The sequence below is a fragment of the Danio rerio genome, chromosome 20, assembly GCF_049306965.1.
Source record: "Danio rerio strain Tuebingen ecotype United States chromosome 20, GRCz12tu, whole genome shotgun sequence".
Classification (NCBI taxonomy): domain Eukaryota; kingdom Metazoa; phylum Chordata; class Actinopteri; order Cypriniformes; family Danionidae; genus Danio; species Danio rerio.
Genome location: NC_133195.1, coordinates 45558267 through 45577885, shown reverse-complemented (window position 1 = coordinate 45577885; position 19619 = coordinate 45558267). Strand labels below are relative to the sequence as shown.

Below are 19619 nucleotides of genomic sequence, written 5' to 3'. Positions count from 1 at the left end.
GTCAAGACTCCTGCAATGAATAAATAATACCTAAAACACATACAATTGGAGGTTTATATATATATATATATATATATATATATATATATATATATATATATATATATATATATATATATATATATATATATATATATATATATATATATATATATATAACATAAATTATTTTTAGTAAATATAATAACATTCTTCAGTTTAAAATACGTCCAAGACATCACTTCATTGAGATCCACCCTAAAACTCGTCCTCAATCAGCTAAATTGAACCTGAAAGTGTGTTGTTGAATAAAGAAAGCAAGCCAATGAAAGCACATGTGGATGTGCACGTTTAATACAACACACTCGTTTCTGTCCCCGTCACCTACTGACCACCCGGTGTGCAAAACAGGAAGTAAAATCATCCTGTTTGCCTTCGCTTTAGATCAGAAGACAAACAAGCAGGATCGACTCACGATCAAGAGGTTAGAAACATATGTTCACACACAAACACACACACACACACACACACACACACACACACACACATTCTGAGCAAACAGTAACTCGATTCTATATCCATCTACTTCAGTACAGTGTGAAAGTTTGAGCTCATCTATGGAAGATACACAGAAGGATCCAACATTGTTATACCATAAACTCGATTTACTCGCTCTCCAACGCAGATGGTCATTTTGTGTCCCTTTATATAACCCAAAATGATGACAAATATTAGCAAAAAATAATAATAATCCACCGAGTGCCATCATGTCCTCTTCTCTCAGTGTTTCTCAGTGGTTCCTCAATCTCCAGTGGACGTAAAAGCAGACTGTTCTCCATATGCAATAAAACCAAGAATCTCCTATATGTTACATATTATACATGTTCAGTCTTCATCTCTTACTGATGTCTGCCGTTTTCTTCTGGGGGTTTTTCAGTGTCTAGGATGAGCTCTCTGCAGACTCTGCTGTTTTGGAGGTTTTGTCGTCTGAAGGGCATTCGCTGGACAAGCCCACGTCTCCGTTCTCTGTTCTGTTGTTCACTAAGTGCTTCCCTACAGCTGGAAGGATACAAAAAAAAAAAAAGCGGACAGTAAGGTTTTACATTTTTTTTAAATGATTACTTTAACAGACCATGGCTGTTTCTCAATATGCATTGTGTTCTCATATAAAGTCATCATCAATCCACATAGTTCAGTTCTAAAAAACTTAAGAACGGAGGATGTGTGAAAGAACCCGGATGTGTTTTGGATATCAAGGACCCATTGATGCAGACTTGATCGTAGAACTCGCTCGAGAAGTCTCAGAACTCATTGTGGCTGAATAAGTGAAGTTTATTTATAAACTAATTTCGAGAGGATCATGTGCTTATGATTGCATGCGGCTGGTCCTGCATTATCCAATTTATGATTCACCAATCAGACGATTCCTAAGCCTCTATAATCACTCTAAGTTCCATATAACAGCCATCTTTGTTTTGAAGAAACCCCCTTCCACCCCTACTCCTCCTCCTTTCCTAGACACGGTGGCCCAGTGGTTAGCACTGTTGCCTCACAGCAAGAACGTCACTGGTTCTAGTCCTTACCATGCCAGCTAACGTTTCTGTGCCGAGTTTACACCTTGTCCCCGAGCTCACGTGGGTTTCTCCAAGGTGCCCGGTTTCCTCCCACAGTCCAAAAACATGCAACTTAAGTTAATTGACTACTCCAAATCAGCACCTTAGACATGCTGCTAGTAAGTAGTTATCTCTTAAGAGCAAACACTATCTGTTCATTAGCATCTACAGCAGAAGAGTTCTCGAGATCTACCTGAGCTCAAACTAACCTCTCGCCTTGCAAACAGGAGTGAACCCTGGACTCGAGGATCTTATGAGCTCAGGGCTCTCTCCCGGGACAGCAAGTCAAACAAGCTTTATAAACAATCATCAACTAAGTGTGAACTCTTGAAAGGAGATAAGAAGTACAGCATTTCATATCTGTTTATTATTATAGTGCAGAGACATAACTTCCCTATATGAGATGGTGAAAGTAAACTTTAACATGAAAATCTTAATAAAGACAAACACATTAAGGGTGTTTATTTGCTGAAATTCGTACTAAAATATGTTTCATTTGTGTTAAAAAAAATCTAATTGTGTATTAAAAGCATCGTCAATGAACCATGATGCACCAAGATATCGAATTGAACTGAATCGATGGCATGATACGGTGGCCAGGAAGTGCAAAACTACATTACAAAGTGTGAAACACTTATACAAAGCTCGAGACAAATTTACATTTTAAAATTTTTTTTACCTATCATCAGACACATTTATATGTGTGTCACTTCCAGTGTGTGGTACATTACCTTTCCATAAGGAATCTGTAATTGTAAATTAGTTTCGGGACTTGTAAAAGTGTTTTTTCGTCTTGTTCATTTTTTTTAAAAAAATGTTAATTTATTTCGTCCTTGGTAAAATAGTTTTTCCTATGTAATTGTGTCTGATGATAGGTAAAATGTTTTTCAAAATGTAAATTTGTCTTGAGCTTTGTAAAAGTGTTTTACAATTTGTAATGTTGTTTTACACTTCCCGGCCACCGTAGCATGATAATCTTAACCGGACCGTGAGACCAGTGTAGGTTCACACCCCTAGCAGCAGCACTCCGGGCGTCCCGAGTTTGAATTCCAGCTCGAGGAACTTTCCCGAAATATATATATATATATATATATATATATATATATATATATATATATATATATATATATATATATATAAAAATATATATATATATATATATATATATATATATATATATATATATATATATATATAGATAGATAGATAGATAGATAGATAGATAGATAGATAGATGGATAGATAGATATCTATATGTCTGTCTATCAGTCTTTCCAATCTGTCTTTCATCCATCCATCTATATTCAAACTGCTTTCATCTATCTATCTATCTTTTTCAAACTGCTTTAATCTATCCATCTATCCATCCGTCCGTCTGTCCATCCATCCATCCATCCATCCATCCATCCATCCATCTCTCTCTCTCTCTCTCTCTCACTTCACTTTCTGTCAACATACTGTCCTGTCAAATAAAGGCAAAATAAATATTAAAAAAAAAAGAATGCTGTAATGTTTAAATAATTTTCGTGAAATAATTTAGATAAAATTCGTGAAGGTCATGTGACCATCTGGAAGAACGCAACATCTCATTTCTCAGAGGATACGTCCTGTGCTAGACCGAGGTAACTTGACAAGACCACTCTCCATAAGAATGCGAGTCCATTCTCTGTGTTCTTGGAAGCCATTGATTGGTTGAGCTATAAGCTAAAAGAAAAGCAAATGTTGTTCAGTGTGGTGTCAGGAACGCAATTCAAGCAAAGAAATTGGTCAAATAAAATAAAAATGTCTATTTCTTAGACTGACGGTAAAAGGGCTATTTACTAAGCTGTTCATTTTGGTGGTTAACAGCTTGCGTGGATTTACTCTGTACTCACTATTTACTTTCCCTCAAGTTGTTCCAAACCACTTTTTCTTTATTCTGTTGAACACAAAAGAAGATATTTTGTAGAAAGCTAAAAACCTGTGACTTCCATAGTAGGAAATACAAATAGTATGGAGGTCAATGGTTACATGTTTATCTTAAAATATCTTCTTTTGTGTTCATAAAAAAAAAATAAAGACAAACATGTCAAGGGTGAGTAAATGATGATATAAATGTAATTTTTTTGGACGAACTACCCCTTCAATTCAGTGTACTTGCCTTGTAGGGAGGCGGGGTCAGCAGTGCCATTGTTGTGATTGGCTGCTGATGCCTCTTCCAGCTCGTCCAGGTACAGACGGTAGCGGTGCCCGCTGTCGTCTTCATACTCCACATTCTCATCATCTGAGTCCACTTCTGGAGCCACATAAACCACCTCAAACTCAATTTCTCCCCTCTGAAGAGAGAAAAACACAACTGCGTTAGTTTCTCGAAGTGTCAGTGTATGTATGCAAATCAATTCTTTTTATTATTTCAGGTAAATATAACCTTTGGTTGTTCACACAGTAATCATATGACTTAAATTTGGAATTAACCGAATGATTGATTTGATCCACTTTTTTCTATGATGATTTGATGAGATAGTTTGATGAAAGCGTGACTTGAGTGTGGAATCATGGGAGTTGTGGACTTTATTAAATCTCAGAGCCATAGAGAGACAACGCAAGTCAAAAATGTTTGATTGTCATGTGACGCTAAAACATACAAATCTTATTTTAAAAATTTGACACCTTTCAAAAGTGTAAAACCAGCCGTCTTCAGGTGTAGCTCGGCTCTAAAGGCTAACTTCCGACAACTGTTAGAAGCCTCTTCGGGCCACCATTGCTGTTAAAAAAAACGTTCCATCAGAGTCAACTCTCTGGCTGCAATAGTCAATATATTGACTTATAGACGTGGGATAAGGATAATGAGGGCAGTTAATTTTGGAGGTGTGATATATTGTCTATTATATATAGACATTCAAGATGATGATGATTAGGCTACACAATATGACAAGCTAAGATTTTTGTCAAATGTGCTACATTCTGCTTTCTGTGGAAGGCGGGGCTTATGTAGCATATCTATGATATTTTTTCATGTTCCAATTTCAATTATTCATTTAATTATTTTCATTTTGGCTTTGTGTTTTTCCACACACACTCATTCACACACATACACTACAAACAATTTAGCTCACCCAATTCACCTATACCACATGTCTTTGGACTTGTGGGGGAGACAGGAACACCCGGAGGAAAGACACGCCAACACGGGGAGAACATGCAAACTCCACAAAGAAATGCCAACTGACCCAGCTGAGGCTCAAACCAGTGACCTTCTTGCTTTGAGGCGATCGTGCTACCCATTGCGCCACCACATTGCCATGTTCCAATTTCTAATGACTGAATATTCTTAAAAATAAAAAAGCGTACCTGAATTATTACACTGTTATGTTGCAAAAATGTATTATTTTTTTAAGAGTGATAAAAGTAGCAAAAATATCGTTTATCGAAATTAATTTAAGTGCAATAAATCACCAAGCAAAAAATAGATATTATGACAGCCCTAGCGAGAAGTATCCGCATATCCTACTACTTCTGGCAAGATTCTGTAGTGCGCATCCAAAGGACATTGCGCTATCCCATAATGCCAGACGAGTGAATTATCCAGTTGAATTATGATCCAGCCTTTCACTCCATTGCTCTATTACATTCTACTGCACTCCTGAAATATTTGTTGCAATCCTACATAGGTTTGTATAAGATTTATGATTGGATTTACTGACGTGTCATTTCTGTAGTACATAATCGTTTCTTCCTGTTGGAGACAAAACCTCCAATTATCTGCATTGATCTGATTGGTGGATTGCTGCACAGATGGTTGTCTTCTGTAAGGTTCTCCTCTCTCTCAAGAATGCTGGAGCTCAGACAGAGTGACCATCACTCACATTGATTACCTCCCTGACTAAGTCTCTTCTCCCCCAATCACTCAGTTTAGATGGCCAGCCAGCTCTAGGAAGAGTGCTGGTGGTTTCAAACATCTTCCTCTTACGGATGATGGAGGCCACTGTGCTCATTGGAACTTTCGGAGCAGCAGAAATTTTTCTGTGACCTTCCTCAGCCTTGTGCCTCGAGACAATAATGTCCAATGAACTGAATCTACCACAGGTGAACTCCAATTAAGCTGCTGAAGCATCTCAAGAATGATCAGTGGAAACAGAATGTACCTGAGCTCAATTTAGAGCTTCACGGCAAAGGCTGTGAATACTTATGTACATCTGATTTTTCAGGGGGGGGTTTTTATGAATTTGCAACAATTTAAAAAATGGTTTCACACTGTCATTATAGGGTATTGTGTGCAGAATTTTGAGCAAATAAATGAATTTGATCCATTTTGGAAAAAGTGAAGCGCTATAAATACTTTCCGGATGCACTATTTAGCAAGGCTTGGGTGTTGGTGCATAAGTAATTTGGCTTTCAAATGTTTCCTGAATTGTGCGCCGACCAGTAGCTTTTGATAGGGGGCTCATTTTCTGCTGGAGATACTTTTGCCCTAAAAACTTGTATAAAAAAAAGAAACATACATATATCATAGGAAAGATATAACACAAAAATTTAGCGGTTTTAAAACCTTGACTTTTCCAAACCACAGTAAAACTGGTTATCGTCCCATGGTTATCGCCTAAGTTGAAATAATCCATAATTACACCTCACAAGCCCAATTAGAGAGCATCTTAACCTTTGTGGCTTCTCTGCAGGAGTGATTATTTGAAATGTGCTTCCAATAATGAGTTATTGGTCACCCGCTAAGTGATCTGACAGCCCCCATGCTGAGCTCGAGCTGAAGCGAAAGCGAGCGCGTGCATGTCTTACCTGCTGTGAGAGGATGGTGACGGCCTCTTTGTGCTTCGCATCTCTCAGGTTGATGTTGTTGACGGCTAATATGGCATCTCCCACATGCAGTCCTCCGCAGCGCTCTGCAGGCTGGGTAGGGTGGATTTCGGAGATGAGGATGGGAACGCCGTGCTCTTTACCGCCCTGTATTCATTACAGGTAGGCGAACATTAAATCAGTACCCTGATCTTCAGACATACAGCGATTTATTCATTTATGGGTGACCAAAATGAAGAGTGCTTTACTATCATTCAAAGAAAAAGGTGAGATTATACTGCATAATAAGTCAGAAGCTGAACTCACAGTAATGGAGATGCCAAGTCCTTCATGATCTTCTTTGGTCAGAACCACTTTGCGTATAGGGCCCACTCCTTGAGTCTTTTTCAGAGAATCTGTGTCCTGTAAATAAACAGAGGGCATACTTGAGGGTAAATCACATGCATTAATAATCTAAGTTTTTTGAGGTGATATCAGCCCTGTGTAGTCATGTGCAGATTTTTAGTTTTTGTTTTGTTTTTTGAAATATTGGACATTTGACACTTGCCCTCTTTTGTAAATTTTTTAATGGCCATAAATCACATTAAAACCCAAGAAAGAACAGTTTCAATACTGATTTTCTAATAAATTACCACTCACTTTCATTGTTTTATTATAACCAGTGCTTCATTTGAGCCGGATCTTGCCCGTTCCAGTGTTTGTGTATGTGTGTGTGTGTGTGAGAGAGAGAGAGACTGTGAATAAGTGCAAGCAAAGGCTGCGTGGATTGTGCACACACACACACACACACACACACAAACAAACAGACAGACAGACAGACACACACACGCACGCACACACACACGACGGTAGTCACCATGCGCATGTTCAGCCAATCAACTTTCTTACGGTTACAATCTCATTGATTGATAATTGTTTTACACGCAGTAAGCAGCAAAAATAAATAATAGCAAAAAAATGAGGCAGTTAAGCATATTTTCATTATTTAAAACCACGAGTACATCTGATAATGAGCCTGATCAAACGAGATCTTGAGAAGATGAAACTGCCTCCCAGTATCAGGATAGCAGGAGGCATATCAGCCAGAAAATATGACAGAGAGGAAACTGGGCTCTTCTTGAAGATTAGACTGAGTGAGTCATTTAATTATTTGATTTTCACTTGGCACATAATAGTGAAGTGAGCTGACTAGTGATTGTTCATACGATTTATGTTTGTAGCTACATTTTTTATTATCTATGACAGAGCTATAACGTTATATGGCACAAATAGGGTTGTAACAATATACCGGTATGACGGTCTACCACGATTTGAACGCGCACGATTATCATACCATGAACAATTGCATATCAACGGTTTTAACCCTTAAAGACCGAGACAGCCGCCCGCGGCTAAAAATAAGTATTGCTCTTAAATGTTTAATAACTTTTGATCCGCTGATCCGATTCATACAATTCAAAGATTGGCATAAAGAAGAGAATCTCAGCTTTCCAGTGCTGTATCACATAACATTCACAGGACTTTCAGAGGCTCCGGAATCAGTGCGGTTATGTCATCAAAATTTGACAACGCTGATTTGACAAAGAAACGCTCGTCACTGTGTCTCCGGACAAACCAGACATGATACATTGATGCATTGTCCCTCCTCCATGCCCAGATTGGTTCAAACTCGCTATATCACAACCAATAAGCATAGGTTTCACTTTTGTTTGTGGACCAACACTGAGCTTTTTGAACAACACGGAATGAGAGATAGGCATACATTTCTGCGCGGCTAAATAAAACGCAAAAAAAAAAAAAGTTTTGCATGAAATAATTCTCATACTAAGTACTTTTGCATGCACAGCAGCACAGAAACATGACAAAACAGTGACACAGCAAAGACGAACTGCTGCTCTTGCTGTTTTCAAAAGACACAAATGAAGGTGCAGCTGTTTGTCTGCATTGCAGACAACCATATCCAAATCCATATCCACAGACAACCATATCATGCTGGCACATAAAACCTAAGGATGTTCCATATTGAATCTAGTTTCGTTATGTAACTATTTATAGTATAGTAAATATTCATATCTATTTTTACTGAGGATTTGCACCATGTTTATTTGGACTTTGACACATTATTTATTATTTTCTTATTTTTTTATTTGTTCATTGTACAAGTGGACACATTCTCTCACCTCAGCGGTCAAGATTAAGTCCTGAAAATTTCAACATGCTTACATTTCTTCATCACAACCTAGACTAAAAAAAACAACACTTTAAATACATGTTTACAGCCATAAATTTGGTATTGCACTTTTGGTCTCCCATTTATCCTGCTTATAAGGAAGGACAGTTTAAGTTTATTTTTGACTAATCTTAAAAGACCTTGCTTGTTTATTCCTTCTAATTTAATTTATTAAAATGGGAGATTTTTCAGTTTATTTTTATAAAAGACTTCTATAGTTCTATTAAAATGGTTCTTTCAAAAGTTTGTTGAAATAAAACCTTTGTTCAGTCAGAAAACGTGTTCTTATTCTTTTCAGGGTCTTTGCTATGAGAATTACTATTTAATACCGTATACCGCGAAACCGTCAAACCGTGGTATTGTTTTAGACGATTATCATACCGTAAAAAATTCATACCGTTACAACCCTAGGCACAAAATAATACAATTTTTAATTGCAAATTGTTTAAAGACGTCATGTTCTGGAAAAACTAAAATGGTGTGGTGGACGTCAGTCACGGTAACCTTTATTTCCTGGTTTTATTCAGGGAATAATTCATTTACAAATTAAGCACAGATTTGTATTGGGTGGATCTCATTGCTGTTAATAGTTCTAAATCTAAATTGTTCAATAAAAATTAATATTTAAAAAAATTAACTAAAAAATTTTAGATAAGTAGATTAACTAATTACAAAGACTGTTTATTGATTAATTCTTTTTGCATTGTGGGGGGCTCTCCACACCAACTCCAGTGTGCAGCATCAACTTGGATGATGTGACAGCTGCCACAGGACAACAGCGCCAGCGCGCTCACTAACACCAGCTATTGGTGGAGTGGAGAGACAGTGAGAGCCAATTCGGTGGACGGGGATGATTGGAAGGCCATGATCAGGACTTTGGCCAGGACACCGGGGTTACACCCCTGCTCTTTCTTGAGAAGTGCCATGGGATTTTTAATGACCACAGAGAGTCAGGACTTCGGTTTAATGTCTCATCCGAAAGATGGCGCCCACTGACAGTGTAGTGTCCCCTTCACTTTTACTGGGACATTAGGACTCGCGCAGACCACAGGTTGAGTGTCACCTGCTGGCCTCACTAACACCTCTTCCAACAGCAACCTAGTATTCCCCAGTGGTCTCCCATCAAGGTACTGACCAGGCTCAGCCCTGCACGGCTTTAGTAAGCAACCAGTCTTGGGCTGCAGAGTGATATGACAATTTAAGGTTTACTCTAGAATACTAGAATTTTTGTATTTTATTATTAATATGCTATATTAAAATAATGCACTTTCTCCTGTTCTTTGATTGATTACTTCAAACTCAATGCAATAACAGCCTCATGATTGCGTCTGCAACTAGTACACGTCAGTCTGTTCATTCACAAACTGTGTAAAGTTAAAGTCTCTATTTAATATATCTGCATAAATGGCCAAATTAATGTCCTGTGAGTGTTTTATAACGAATGCATGCCCATACAGGAGGATCTAGAGTGGCTTAATAGTGTTTCATTCTGCCATAGAAAGTAAAAAAAACTTGCATATGAGTTTCAGACGCGCTCTGGCGGAGCTGTTCACTGTTCCTGTCAGCGATCTCCAAATAATATCCAGCTGCAAACTCAACCGCCATCAGATTGACGCATTTCAACAGATTTAGGGTTTTACTGTATTTTACAGAAAATAAATAAATAATAATAAATGTAATATATATAAATGTAATATATATAAATGTTATATATATATATAAATGTTATATATATATATATATATATATATATATATATATATATATATATATATATATATATATATAAATATTAGGGATGTAACGGTATTGTAAATACCGTCATACCGCAATATTAATTTTTTTCGATATTACCGTAGTCGCATGACTCGGTAAAACTATAGTTCTTCTGAGAAAATTTGCTCAGGCGAATGAAGCGAACGGGAGGTAGCTGAAACTACATTTCCCATCAGCCCAGGCTTGGCCATAATCCCTTGCGGTCTGTTGTCGCTACAGATCCAGTAATGCGGAAATGGAGTGTGCTGCTAGAAGCGGGGATCAAAAAGAGCTGGAAAACCCTAAAGCGGGTGTTGTCGCCGCGCGCGTACTGAATAGCGGTGTTGTCGCGCGAGTTCTTATCAGCTGTGTTGTTGTGCGCGTACTGTAAAGCGGGGACGGAGGGTATGTCGCGTCGCGGGGGCACTTTTGATCATTTTGGAAGGGAACTTTCTATCCAAGACTAAAAAGGGCATGTGCACTGCACAGGTTGAGCACTGTGTGTGCACGTGCCTGCAAGTTGGGGAATACAACTAATAATCAGTCATGGGGACTGCAGAAACACAGCACACTGTTCAGATTGATGCAGACATGAGATCTGTATCTCACTCATGGTTTGTCCTCTCAAGTGGGGGAAAGACAATGCACAACGTTACCCACTGCTGTCAACCTGGGCCAAGTCATATCTCTCTTGTCCCAGAAACCTCAGTCCCAAATGAGAGGGTTTTTTTCTGTTGCAGGGGACATTGTAAATGCCCAGAGATACCAGCTTTTACCAGATTATATTTAAATGATAATTTTCCTTTAAAGCCATCTCTATCTAAGTGAGTGAGTGATTAAATGTTGAATGTGATGAGTTTTCAACACTACTAAATTGAAAATTAATTTTTTTACATGGTTTAATATTTTTTTGTTATTAAAATTGAAGTTCCTGTTTCAAAGCTTACAGATAGATGGCTAATTTGTATGTCATTGACACTTTTGGCACTTTTTTGGAGTATTTTCATAAGTTTTGTTTTTTCCTGTAAATGATTCAATAAATACCGTACCGTGACATTCATACCGAGGTATTACCGTACCGTGAAATTCTGATACCGTTACATCCCTAATATATATATATATATATATATATATATATATATATATATATATATATATATATATATATGTATATAAAAGGTTTAAATGAGCATTTTATATAAACATTTTAGAGAAAATGTCAGATTGGGGCTTCAAAAAATTGATCGGAGAAATAAGTGAAAAAGGTTGAGACCCCTGCTTTTACAAGCTTAGATTGTGTCAAAGCAGCTTAACATAGAAGTTCTAGTAAATTGAAACTGCTTCAGTCCAGTTTTTAGAGTTCAGTTTAGTTATGAAGTGTTTACCGTTCAACAGCATCTTAAATGCTTGGAAGTTTTTATTTTTTCATTTTGTTTTAATTATGTACATTTATAAAACTGTACTTTGTATTCTATCATCTTTGCATCAAATTACCAAAAAAAATCTAATTACTGCTTTTGCGAGGTGTTTCTAAAGCAGCATCTATGGGCGGGACAGTAAATTTGACGTTCTCTCTTTTGGCTGCTTTTATTTCATTATTTGAGCATACAAATGTATTTGTTTAAAAAGTATTTGTTGTACTCTCCTATTCACTACCCTCTAAGTTCACCCAACTATGATGAATTCCGCTGCTAAGAAACACAAAAATGGAAAAAGGCTTCATATACCCCAAGTAACCTAGTTAATATTTTGTTTTTATATCACTAAATTAAAGTGCATTAACTAAATGTGCTCTTACATGGCCTACAGGTGATGGCAAGGGTTTCTTGGGATCGTTGCGCCCCCTGCAGGCTCGGATCACTGTTTTGTGGCGATGCAGGTGAATCTCTGCTTCAAGCTGGTTCCACAGTTTATCATGAGCTGGTCCTTTCATGTCTCGCCCAAGCAACTGGATCTGCTGTACCCTAAATAAAACACAAAAAGCATTCAGGTTAGGCCTGGCCAATATGACAAAAATCTCATATAACAAAAGAACTTATCTAATATCCTGATAACGGTACATAATATGTTCATTATATAGTAGCATTTCTGAAAGTTCTATCAATTAATTGTTTATATATTGACTCAGGTGCTGTCCCTTTCTTCTGATCATCCTTGAGATATCGTCATATTGTACAGCCCTATTTGGGGTTTAAAAGGCCAACATCATTGGCTTCCCATATGGAAGACATCAGCACACAAAGCCCACATAATGCTCCAAACAGATGAACTATTGTCGATTACCGTCCAGCCAGCTCCTTATCCAGGTACTTGGCTGCCAGCCTGGCTCCATAAACCTCAGCCTGCAGCACAGCAATGTGCCTTCGGAGGGCCTCGTTCTCCTTCTTTAGCATCTTAACCTCTGCCTCCAGCTTGACCTCCTTGACTTTTTCCTTCTTACTGGCCTCCAATTCCTTCTCCTGTAATAAACAATCGAACAAAGACAAGATGTGAGTATAGAGTATCAAACAAATGCGATGTGTGTTAAGGGTCTGAACATTATGTCATTAAATTGCTGTTCTGTATGTGCAGTGCAAGAGGACAAGAGAAACGAAGACCTTCTTCACCACAACAACTACAACTTCACAAAAGTGAGGTGAGATCACCAGACAAACAAACACTCTAGCTGAAATAAACCACAAAAAAATGTGTGCATATAGGGCTGCACGATATGGGTAAAATAAAATAGACATGGCGATAGTTGGTTTTTCTATAATATACAGTTGAAGTCAGAATTATTAGACCCTGTATATTTTCCCCCCAATTTCTATTTACTTGAAAGAAGATGCTTTTCAAACACATTTCTAAACATTATAGTTTCAATAACTCATTTCTAATAACTGGTTTCTTTTATCTTTGCCATGATGACAACACATTAGGGCTGCAAGATAATGGAAAAATCTGATTTTGCGATATTTTATTTTTCTGCAATAAATATTGAGATATGAACACTGTTTCAGACCAGAAGATGGTTTAAATAGCTCTATTTGAACGTTTTTGTGGAGTTTAACAGTATTCAGGAAGAAAAATTCAATAATCACTATGCAAAATAATGCTTTTCTTGCTTTTTGTCTTGTTTCTAGTCCAAATATTGAGAATAAGTCTTCGACCAAATAAAAAAAAATTGTTTAGTTTTTACCTTCAGAAGAAATAATTGAAAATTAAGAGGTTTTTTTTTTTTGCTTGTTTTAGGGAATGTGCCAATGAGGTAAGTGAAATAATCTTGTTTTCACTTTGACATGTAGATATTTGGACTAAAAACAAGACAAAAATTCTAAGTTAGAAATGTTTTTTTGCTTAAATCATATAAATACAGTAGTTAAATACAATTCTGTGGCTCCCGGTCAACTATGATTCAGACTGCACGTATCTTTGCAATGTGACTATTGCGAATGCACACCTTGCAAAATCAATGCTAAAACAATATATTATGCAGCACTAGAGAACATAATATTTTTCAAGTGACTAGTATTCAACTTAAAGTGCAATTTAAAGGCTTAAAACTAGATTCATTAGGCAAGTTAGTGTAATTAGGCAAATCATTGTATAACAGCGGTTTGTTCTGTAGACAAATTATAATAATATTGTTCATAAAATGTTTTTAAAAAACTTAAAACTGCTTTTATTCTAGCCAAAATAAAATGCATTAGACTTTCTCCAGAAGAAAAAATATTATAGGAAATACTGTGAAAAATACCTTGCTCTGTTAAACATCATTTGGGACACATTTGAAAAAGAAACACAGAGGAGAGCGAATAATTATGACTTCAACTCTATATTCCCTCATGAATATATTTTCACAAGATGACTATTTTGGATAGAACCCATATTTTACATTGATTGGGGTGTTTTTTGTATGAGAGTGCATCTGCATAAATTATACACAAAACAAACTAATTAAAGCACCGATGAAAACAATAGAACACAGATAAACCTTTATTAAACAGTGCTTTATAGATTTTAGTCTTTTAGAGTCTAACCGTGTTGAGGTACAGAAATTCAATCATCAAATCTAAAATATCCCTGCATAGTCTTTATTGTACAGTTGAAGCCCCCCTTTATTTTAAATATGAATTAAAGAAATTCCTTGCTTACTTTCAATTAATTCGCAATTTTTTTTTTTCAATTAATTATCTGATTTGATAAATGATAAAATGAAAAACTAAAGATTTGACCACAGCAAACTGTAAAGGTGTGGTCAGTTGCTGCTGTTGGGTGAAATTTTGCAGCCAAATATCCAATCATTTAAATAAGAATCCACTTGAGTGTTATTTATTTTTCTTTTCTTTTTTAATTGTTTCCCAAATTATGTTTAACAGAGCAAGGAAAAATGTTATATTTGTTAAACAGAAATTGGGGGAAAACATAAACAGGGGGCTAATAATTCTGACTTCAACTGTATAATTAAACAGTAAATCTTTCTTAAAGTGGCAAACTTTATAATTTCTTGTGCCCAAATGGTTTAAATTCGCCATTAAACCAATTAAACTAAATTTAAAAATGTAACATTTAAATATCTTAGTTACAGGTCTTAATAACACTTGCAAATAAAAATCTGATTTAAAATTAGTTTAAAGTTAAACGCTGCACTGACTCCCCAAATCAGTTGTTTTGAACTGTGGTTTCGGTCAATTATAATCCCAACTTGGCATTGCAGATCCTGGCGATTTGACTGTGATTACAGATTTGCACATTGCGATATTGATGCTGAAATGATATATTGTGCAGCCCTAGAGCATACCATACACTGAGGATTGTAACAAATGTAGATTCGACATCATAGTTTGCCAAAAATGAGATAATTTAGCCAATCAGGAAAGTTTAAAATCTGCATTTGTTACAAACTTGAGAAAAAAAACGTCTAGCAGTTTAGAGCTGATAATGCTCAGCCTGTACCAATAATAAAAGATGTAGTCACATAATGGGTGAAATTTTGCAGGAATAAAAATCCATTATCCAGAGTAACATTTTCAACACTGTTTCTTAAAGTCCAGTGTCTTGCAGAGATTAACTCCAATTATAACCCAACACACCCAAACCAGGTAAACAAGGTTTTCAGAGTCACTGGAAAGTTTAAATCTGCAGGATGCTGGTCTCCTAGAAGCAGAACACTGGTCAATAGTGTAGCAGAAGTCACTTTCAAAAACCATGCAGCTTTCCGTTTCAATCCTAATGTGAAGTAAACGTTTTTAAAGTGAGCAAAAAAACCCTCTTAAATACAAATTAGATGCGCTTGTTAGAGTTGATGATTGTAGAATTGGTAACATAGTAACTAACAGTAAACAAGGCAAGAATAATGGAGAGAGCTGATTTATCACATGGATGCATTTGGCAATTGCGTTTACATCTCCTATTATTCACATTAGAGCTGGGCGATATGGCAAAAAAAATTATCACAATATTTTTTTCATATCAGTCGATATCGATAATTATCACGATAAACGTAAAATCTTTATATCTATCAATTTTACTAGATTTTCTGTATGCGAATCGCTTTGTGCAGCTGATTTAACACATTTAGTGAAATGTTTTGGCTGTCATTATTGTTTTATCGAAAAATTTTATATTGTGATAATTATCGATATCGAATTATCGATATCGCCCAGCTCTAATTGACATTCATCCTTTTTCACAAAATCACCTCAAGTGAGAGTAAAAAAAGGTTTGGAAACTGATTTTTATACTAAATTTGCCATTTATATTACTCGTTTCTCATGCAATCCTTCAAAATGAGCATTCACACTGAGCATTTTTGTGTGAACTTAAGCAAACCCACTCGTGTGCATTCTTATTTAAATGACTGTATGTCTGGCTGCAAAATTTCACCCAACAGCAGCAACTGACCACACCTTAACAGCTTGCTGTGTTCAAAACTTTACTGTTTCATTTAAAGCCCATCTAAACAGTATGATTAGCATACAAAGCTGATTGCTTTAAAAAAAAATGGCTTAGAGTATTTATCAAATCAGATAATCTGCTAATTAATTAATAGTAAGCAATGAACATCTTTATCAATAATAAATCATAGTAGTACAATAATAATTCTTATTTCTCTATTGTTTATATCATTGTGATAAACATTTTTTTATATATAAAATTTTGATCTTTCTCTCTCAATTTTGACTTTTTAAAAAATCTAGTTCTCATCATTAAATTTGTAAACTCCCAATTCGATGTTTGCATCTAGCAATTGTGAGGAAAATATATGTTAGGGAATATATTTTTTTAATGGCAAAAATCATAACAAACAAAAAATAAAAGATAAAGATAAAACTGGTGAAATTTAGTAGCTTGAATTTTATTATATTTTAATATTATTTATTGATTTTTTTTTGCAATATTTAGCAAAAAATTAAATGTATAATCTTTCCATTTCTAAAGATCTTCGGTGACTAAAATATTATTTTAATAAATATATTTGTTTAATAAATTAGTTTTGTTCAGTTATATTCACTGAGAAATTGATAAACATATTAGTTTTCAAAACTGAACACTGAACACTTTAAAAAGTCAAATGACTTTTTATATTCTATGGTGGAAACAAGTTTAGATATTACATCTGCATTTCAAAAAATGATCTGAAGTAACTATAAAGGCTGATTTATACTTCTGCCTCAAGCGCACGTGTATGGTCCGGCACAGCCTTCGCGTGGTCACATAGTCCTTGCCGTGGCTGACGCCGACGCGCACTTCTCAAAAAATGACAACACCTTGCAACGATGCAAAGCGCAAGCTCTGTGACCAGCGGATGCTGAGAGCTGTGAGCCGGATGGAGCATGTGTTTACAAGTGTCAAATCCTGTGAATGAGCTCCAGATGGAAACTTCTGTTTTATGTTTACATTATGATTAAAGTTGTTGCACATCCACCTGTTTCTGCCTCCGAATTAGCGAGTTTTTGCTACTTGTACATCAAGGTAGCGTTCAGAAAAAGACTAAACACCCAGGAAGAAACTCGAAACAGAGGAACATAAACCTATTGCCAGCTAGCGTTTCGGAAATGTTATCGCAGAGCAACACAAACAGCGCGCAGAAACTATAAATGCACGGCTACGCACAAGGCAGGTGCCGAGGGTCACGCCAATCACTTGACGCATAAATTATAAACCAGCCTTAAGTATTGGCTAAAACAAACACATTCATAGTAATAAATGTGAATTCCGCTATTTGTACCACTACCTATTTTGTAGATTTTCTAAGTACGATATTGATAAAAAAAACAATTTAGAAATAATATAATGTGCAGCCCTATTTCCAAGTTACCAGCATATCATATAAACATATCAGCCACCAATATAATCTACCGTGCACCTCTAGCAGTTAATCTACTAATCATACACAAACACAACATTACACGTTTAAAACAGAAAGCAGCAGCATTAACAGAGAGAAAGAACAGAGTTAGCCGAAACTCAAAAGGACTCAAAAAGATGCAAAACTTACCTTTTCTTCCACTGAAGGAACAGGCTTAAGATTGAGAAGAAAAACAGAGGGTCAGAGGTTAGAAAGGGTTAAACAGGAAGACTGAAGCATCATAGTTCATTCTTACATCAGCAGGGTTAAGTCAGGAAGACACATAGCTAAGTGCCGACCCAGCTGCAGCCTGTTGGTGTTCATTACAGATGATCATACAAACACGCTGTCATTACATGTGTCAAAAAAAGTGCTAAAATGTGTGTCTGTGTGTGCTGTTGAGGATGTTTTCATCCACTCTGAGGTGATTTTGAGGCTTAGTTAGGCTTTCTGTGTTTTACCAAAAGAAATTATTTTTGGTGACAAATCTTATTTTGGGAAAATGCTTTTGGAATTTTACAAAAACTCAACAATACTCTCTAGGCAAGTTGACTACCCGTTTGTTATGTTGGTGGCTGTTTTTGCCCCATTGACTAACATTATGACAACAGTTTTTTGATTGCAAAGCCTTGACACTATATAATAATGCATTCTTGATTGTTGCTGGTTTTCCCTGTAGGGAAGAGGTCAAATTTGTCATTTTTACTGTTGATCATCAGTGCAAAAAAGCTTAGTTTCTGGCTTTAATAAGGAGTATAGTGCATGTGGAGTGTGTAAGAGACACCTTTGCTCACTTACCTTGATATATTTGAGAAAATAAAAAATAAGCAGCTCAGCTCTCAGAACATAGTAAGTGTATTAATGCACATACACACTATAATTTGCTGCTTTACTCCATAGAACTCCATGTAAAAGCCAAAAACTTATTTGCCCAGGCGTATCTAAAGGGTTAATGATGCTTATTGATGATCAACAGTAAAAATTTAACAAATTTAACCTTTTCCCAATAGAAAAAACACCAACAATCAAGAATGCATGATTATATGGTGTCAAGGCTTTGCAATAAAAAACGTTATTATAATGGAAGTCAATGGGGCACAAACAGCCACCAACATAACAAAAGGGTAGTCAATTTAAACAGTACACAAGAGTTAAGTACTAATTAGTGGACTGGTCTATTCCAGTCACTCTCTTTGCTGACAGCTAGAGAAACTGACGCATTCAGCCATGTCATTTCTATAGGAATACAAGTTGGCTTTTCAGATTTTGGCTCTTAGGTACTTTGAGTGATGCTACGGAGAATTGAAAAAGAGTAACAGCAGGTCAGAGAACAAGACAGCCGAGTGTTGAAGCGTGAAGAGCACAAGCACTGTCTGCAGCTTTAACACTCACTGTTCACTGCCTACAAAACGAATAGAAAACGAAATAGAAAACGAATAATAAATATATTACAGAATAGTATTGTTGTATTGTATTTGATCAAATTGGAGATAAGAGGCTTCTTTTAAAAACATGTAAAAAATTAGAATACCACAAACCCCCAAACTTATACCAACAGTATAGTGTGCAATGTGCATATAGGCCATTGCTGGATGTTTAATTGTGCACATTCACTTCCCCTACTTTAACAGACTTCACTTTCTGTTCTTCTATTTTTCAGTTCGATTTGAAATATGTTTATACTTCATATTTAGGAAAAGTTAATCATGTAACACATGTCAATGACTGAATTATTATCCAGTTTTTAAAATTATTTTGTAGCATTTTAGTTTTTGTTTATTGAACTGTTGGCTGTAACTGTAAATAATTAAAATGCTTCTCTGGTATTTGCATGTAGGATAACACTAAGTTTGAATATTAATGTATGAATCAGAGTTCCATTGAAAACCTACAGGAGACATTATAGTCATTTGTTTACTAAATC

The 19619-nt window shown here is 36.0% G+C and overlaps 1 protein-coding gene across 2 annotated transcripts in view; it reads right to left on the bottom strand.

The window, feature by feature from the left end:
• Window positions 1-301: 301 nt before the first annotated feature.
• gopc (golgi-associated PDZ and coiled-coil motif containing) overlaps window positions 302-19619 on the bottom strand; it is a 34575-nt gene continuing 15257 nt past the window's right edge. Inside the window, exons 3-9 of one of the 2 annotated variants that reach the window (NM_200557.1) lie at window positions 17846-17869; window positions 12649-12824; window positions 12164-12329; window positions 6687-6782; window positions 6363-6527; window positions 3733-3907; window positions 302-1038 (exon numbers count right to left, since the gene is read on the bottom strand). In NM_200557.1, the coding sequence (NP_956851.1) occupies window positions 920-1038; window positions 3733-3907; window positions 6363-6527; window positions 6687-6782; window positions 12164-12329; window positions 12649-12824; window positions 17846-17869 (921 nt within the window). In that variant the 3' untranslated portion in view covers window positions 302-919. The remainder of the gene's footprint in view (window positions 1039-3732; window positions 3908-6362; window positions 6528-6686; window positions 6783-12163; window positions 12330-12648; window positions 12825-17845; window positions 17870-19619) is intronic. The other variant, XM_005170172.5, reaches the window with a different exon arrangement.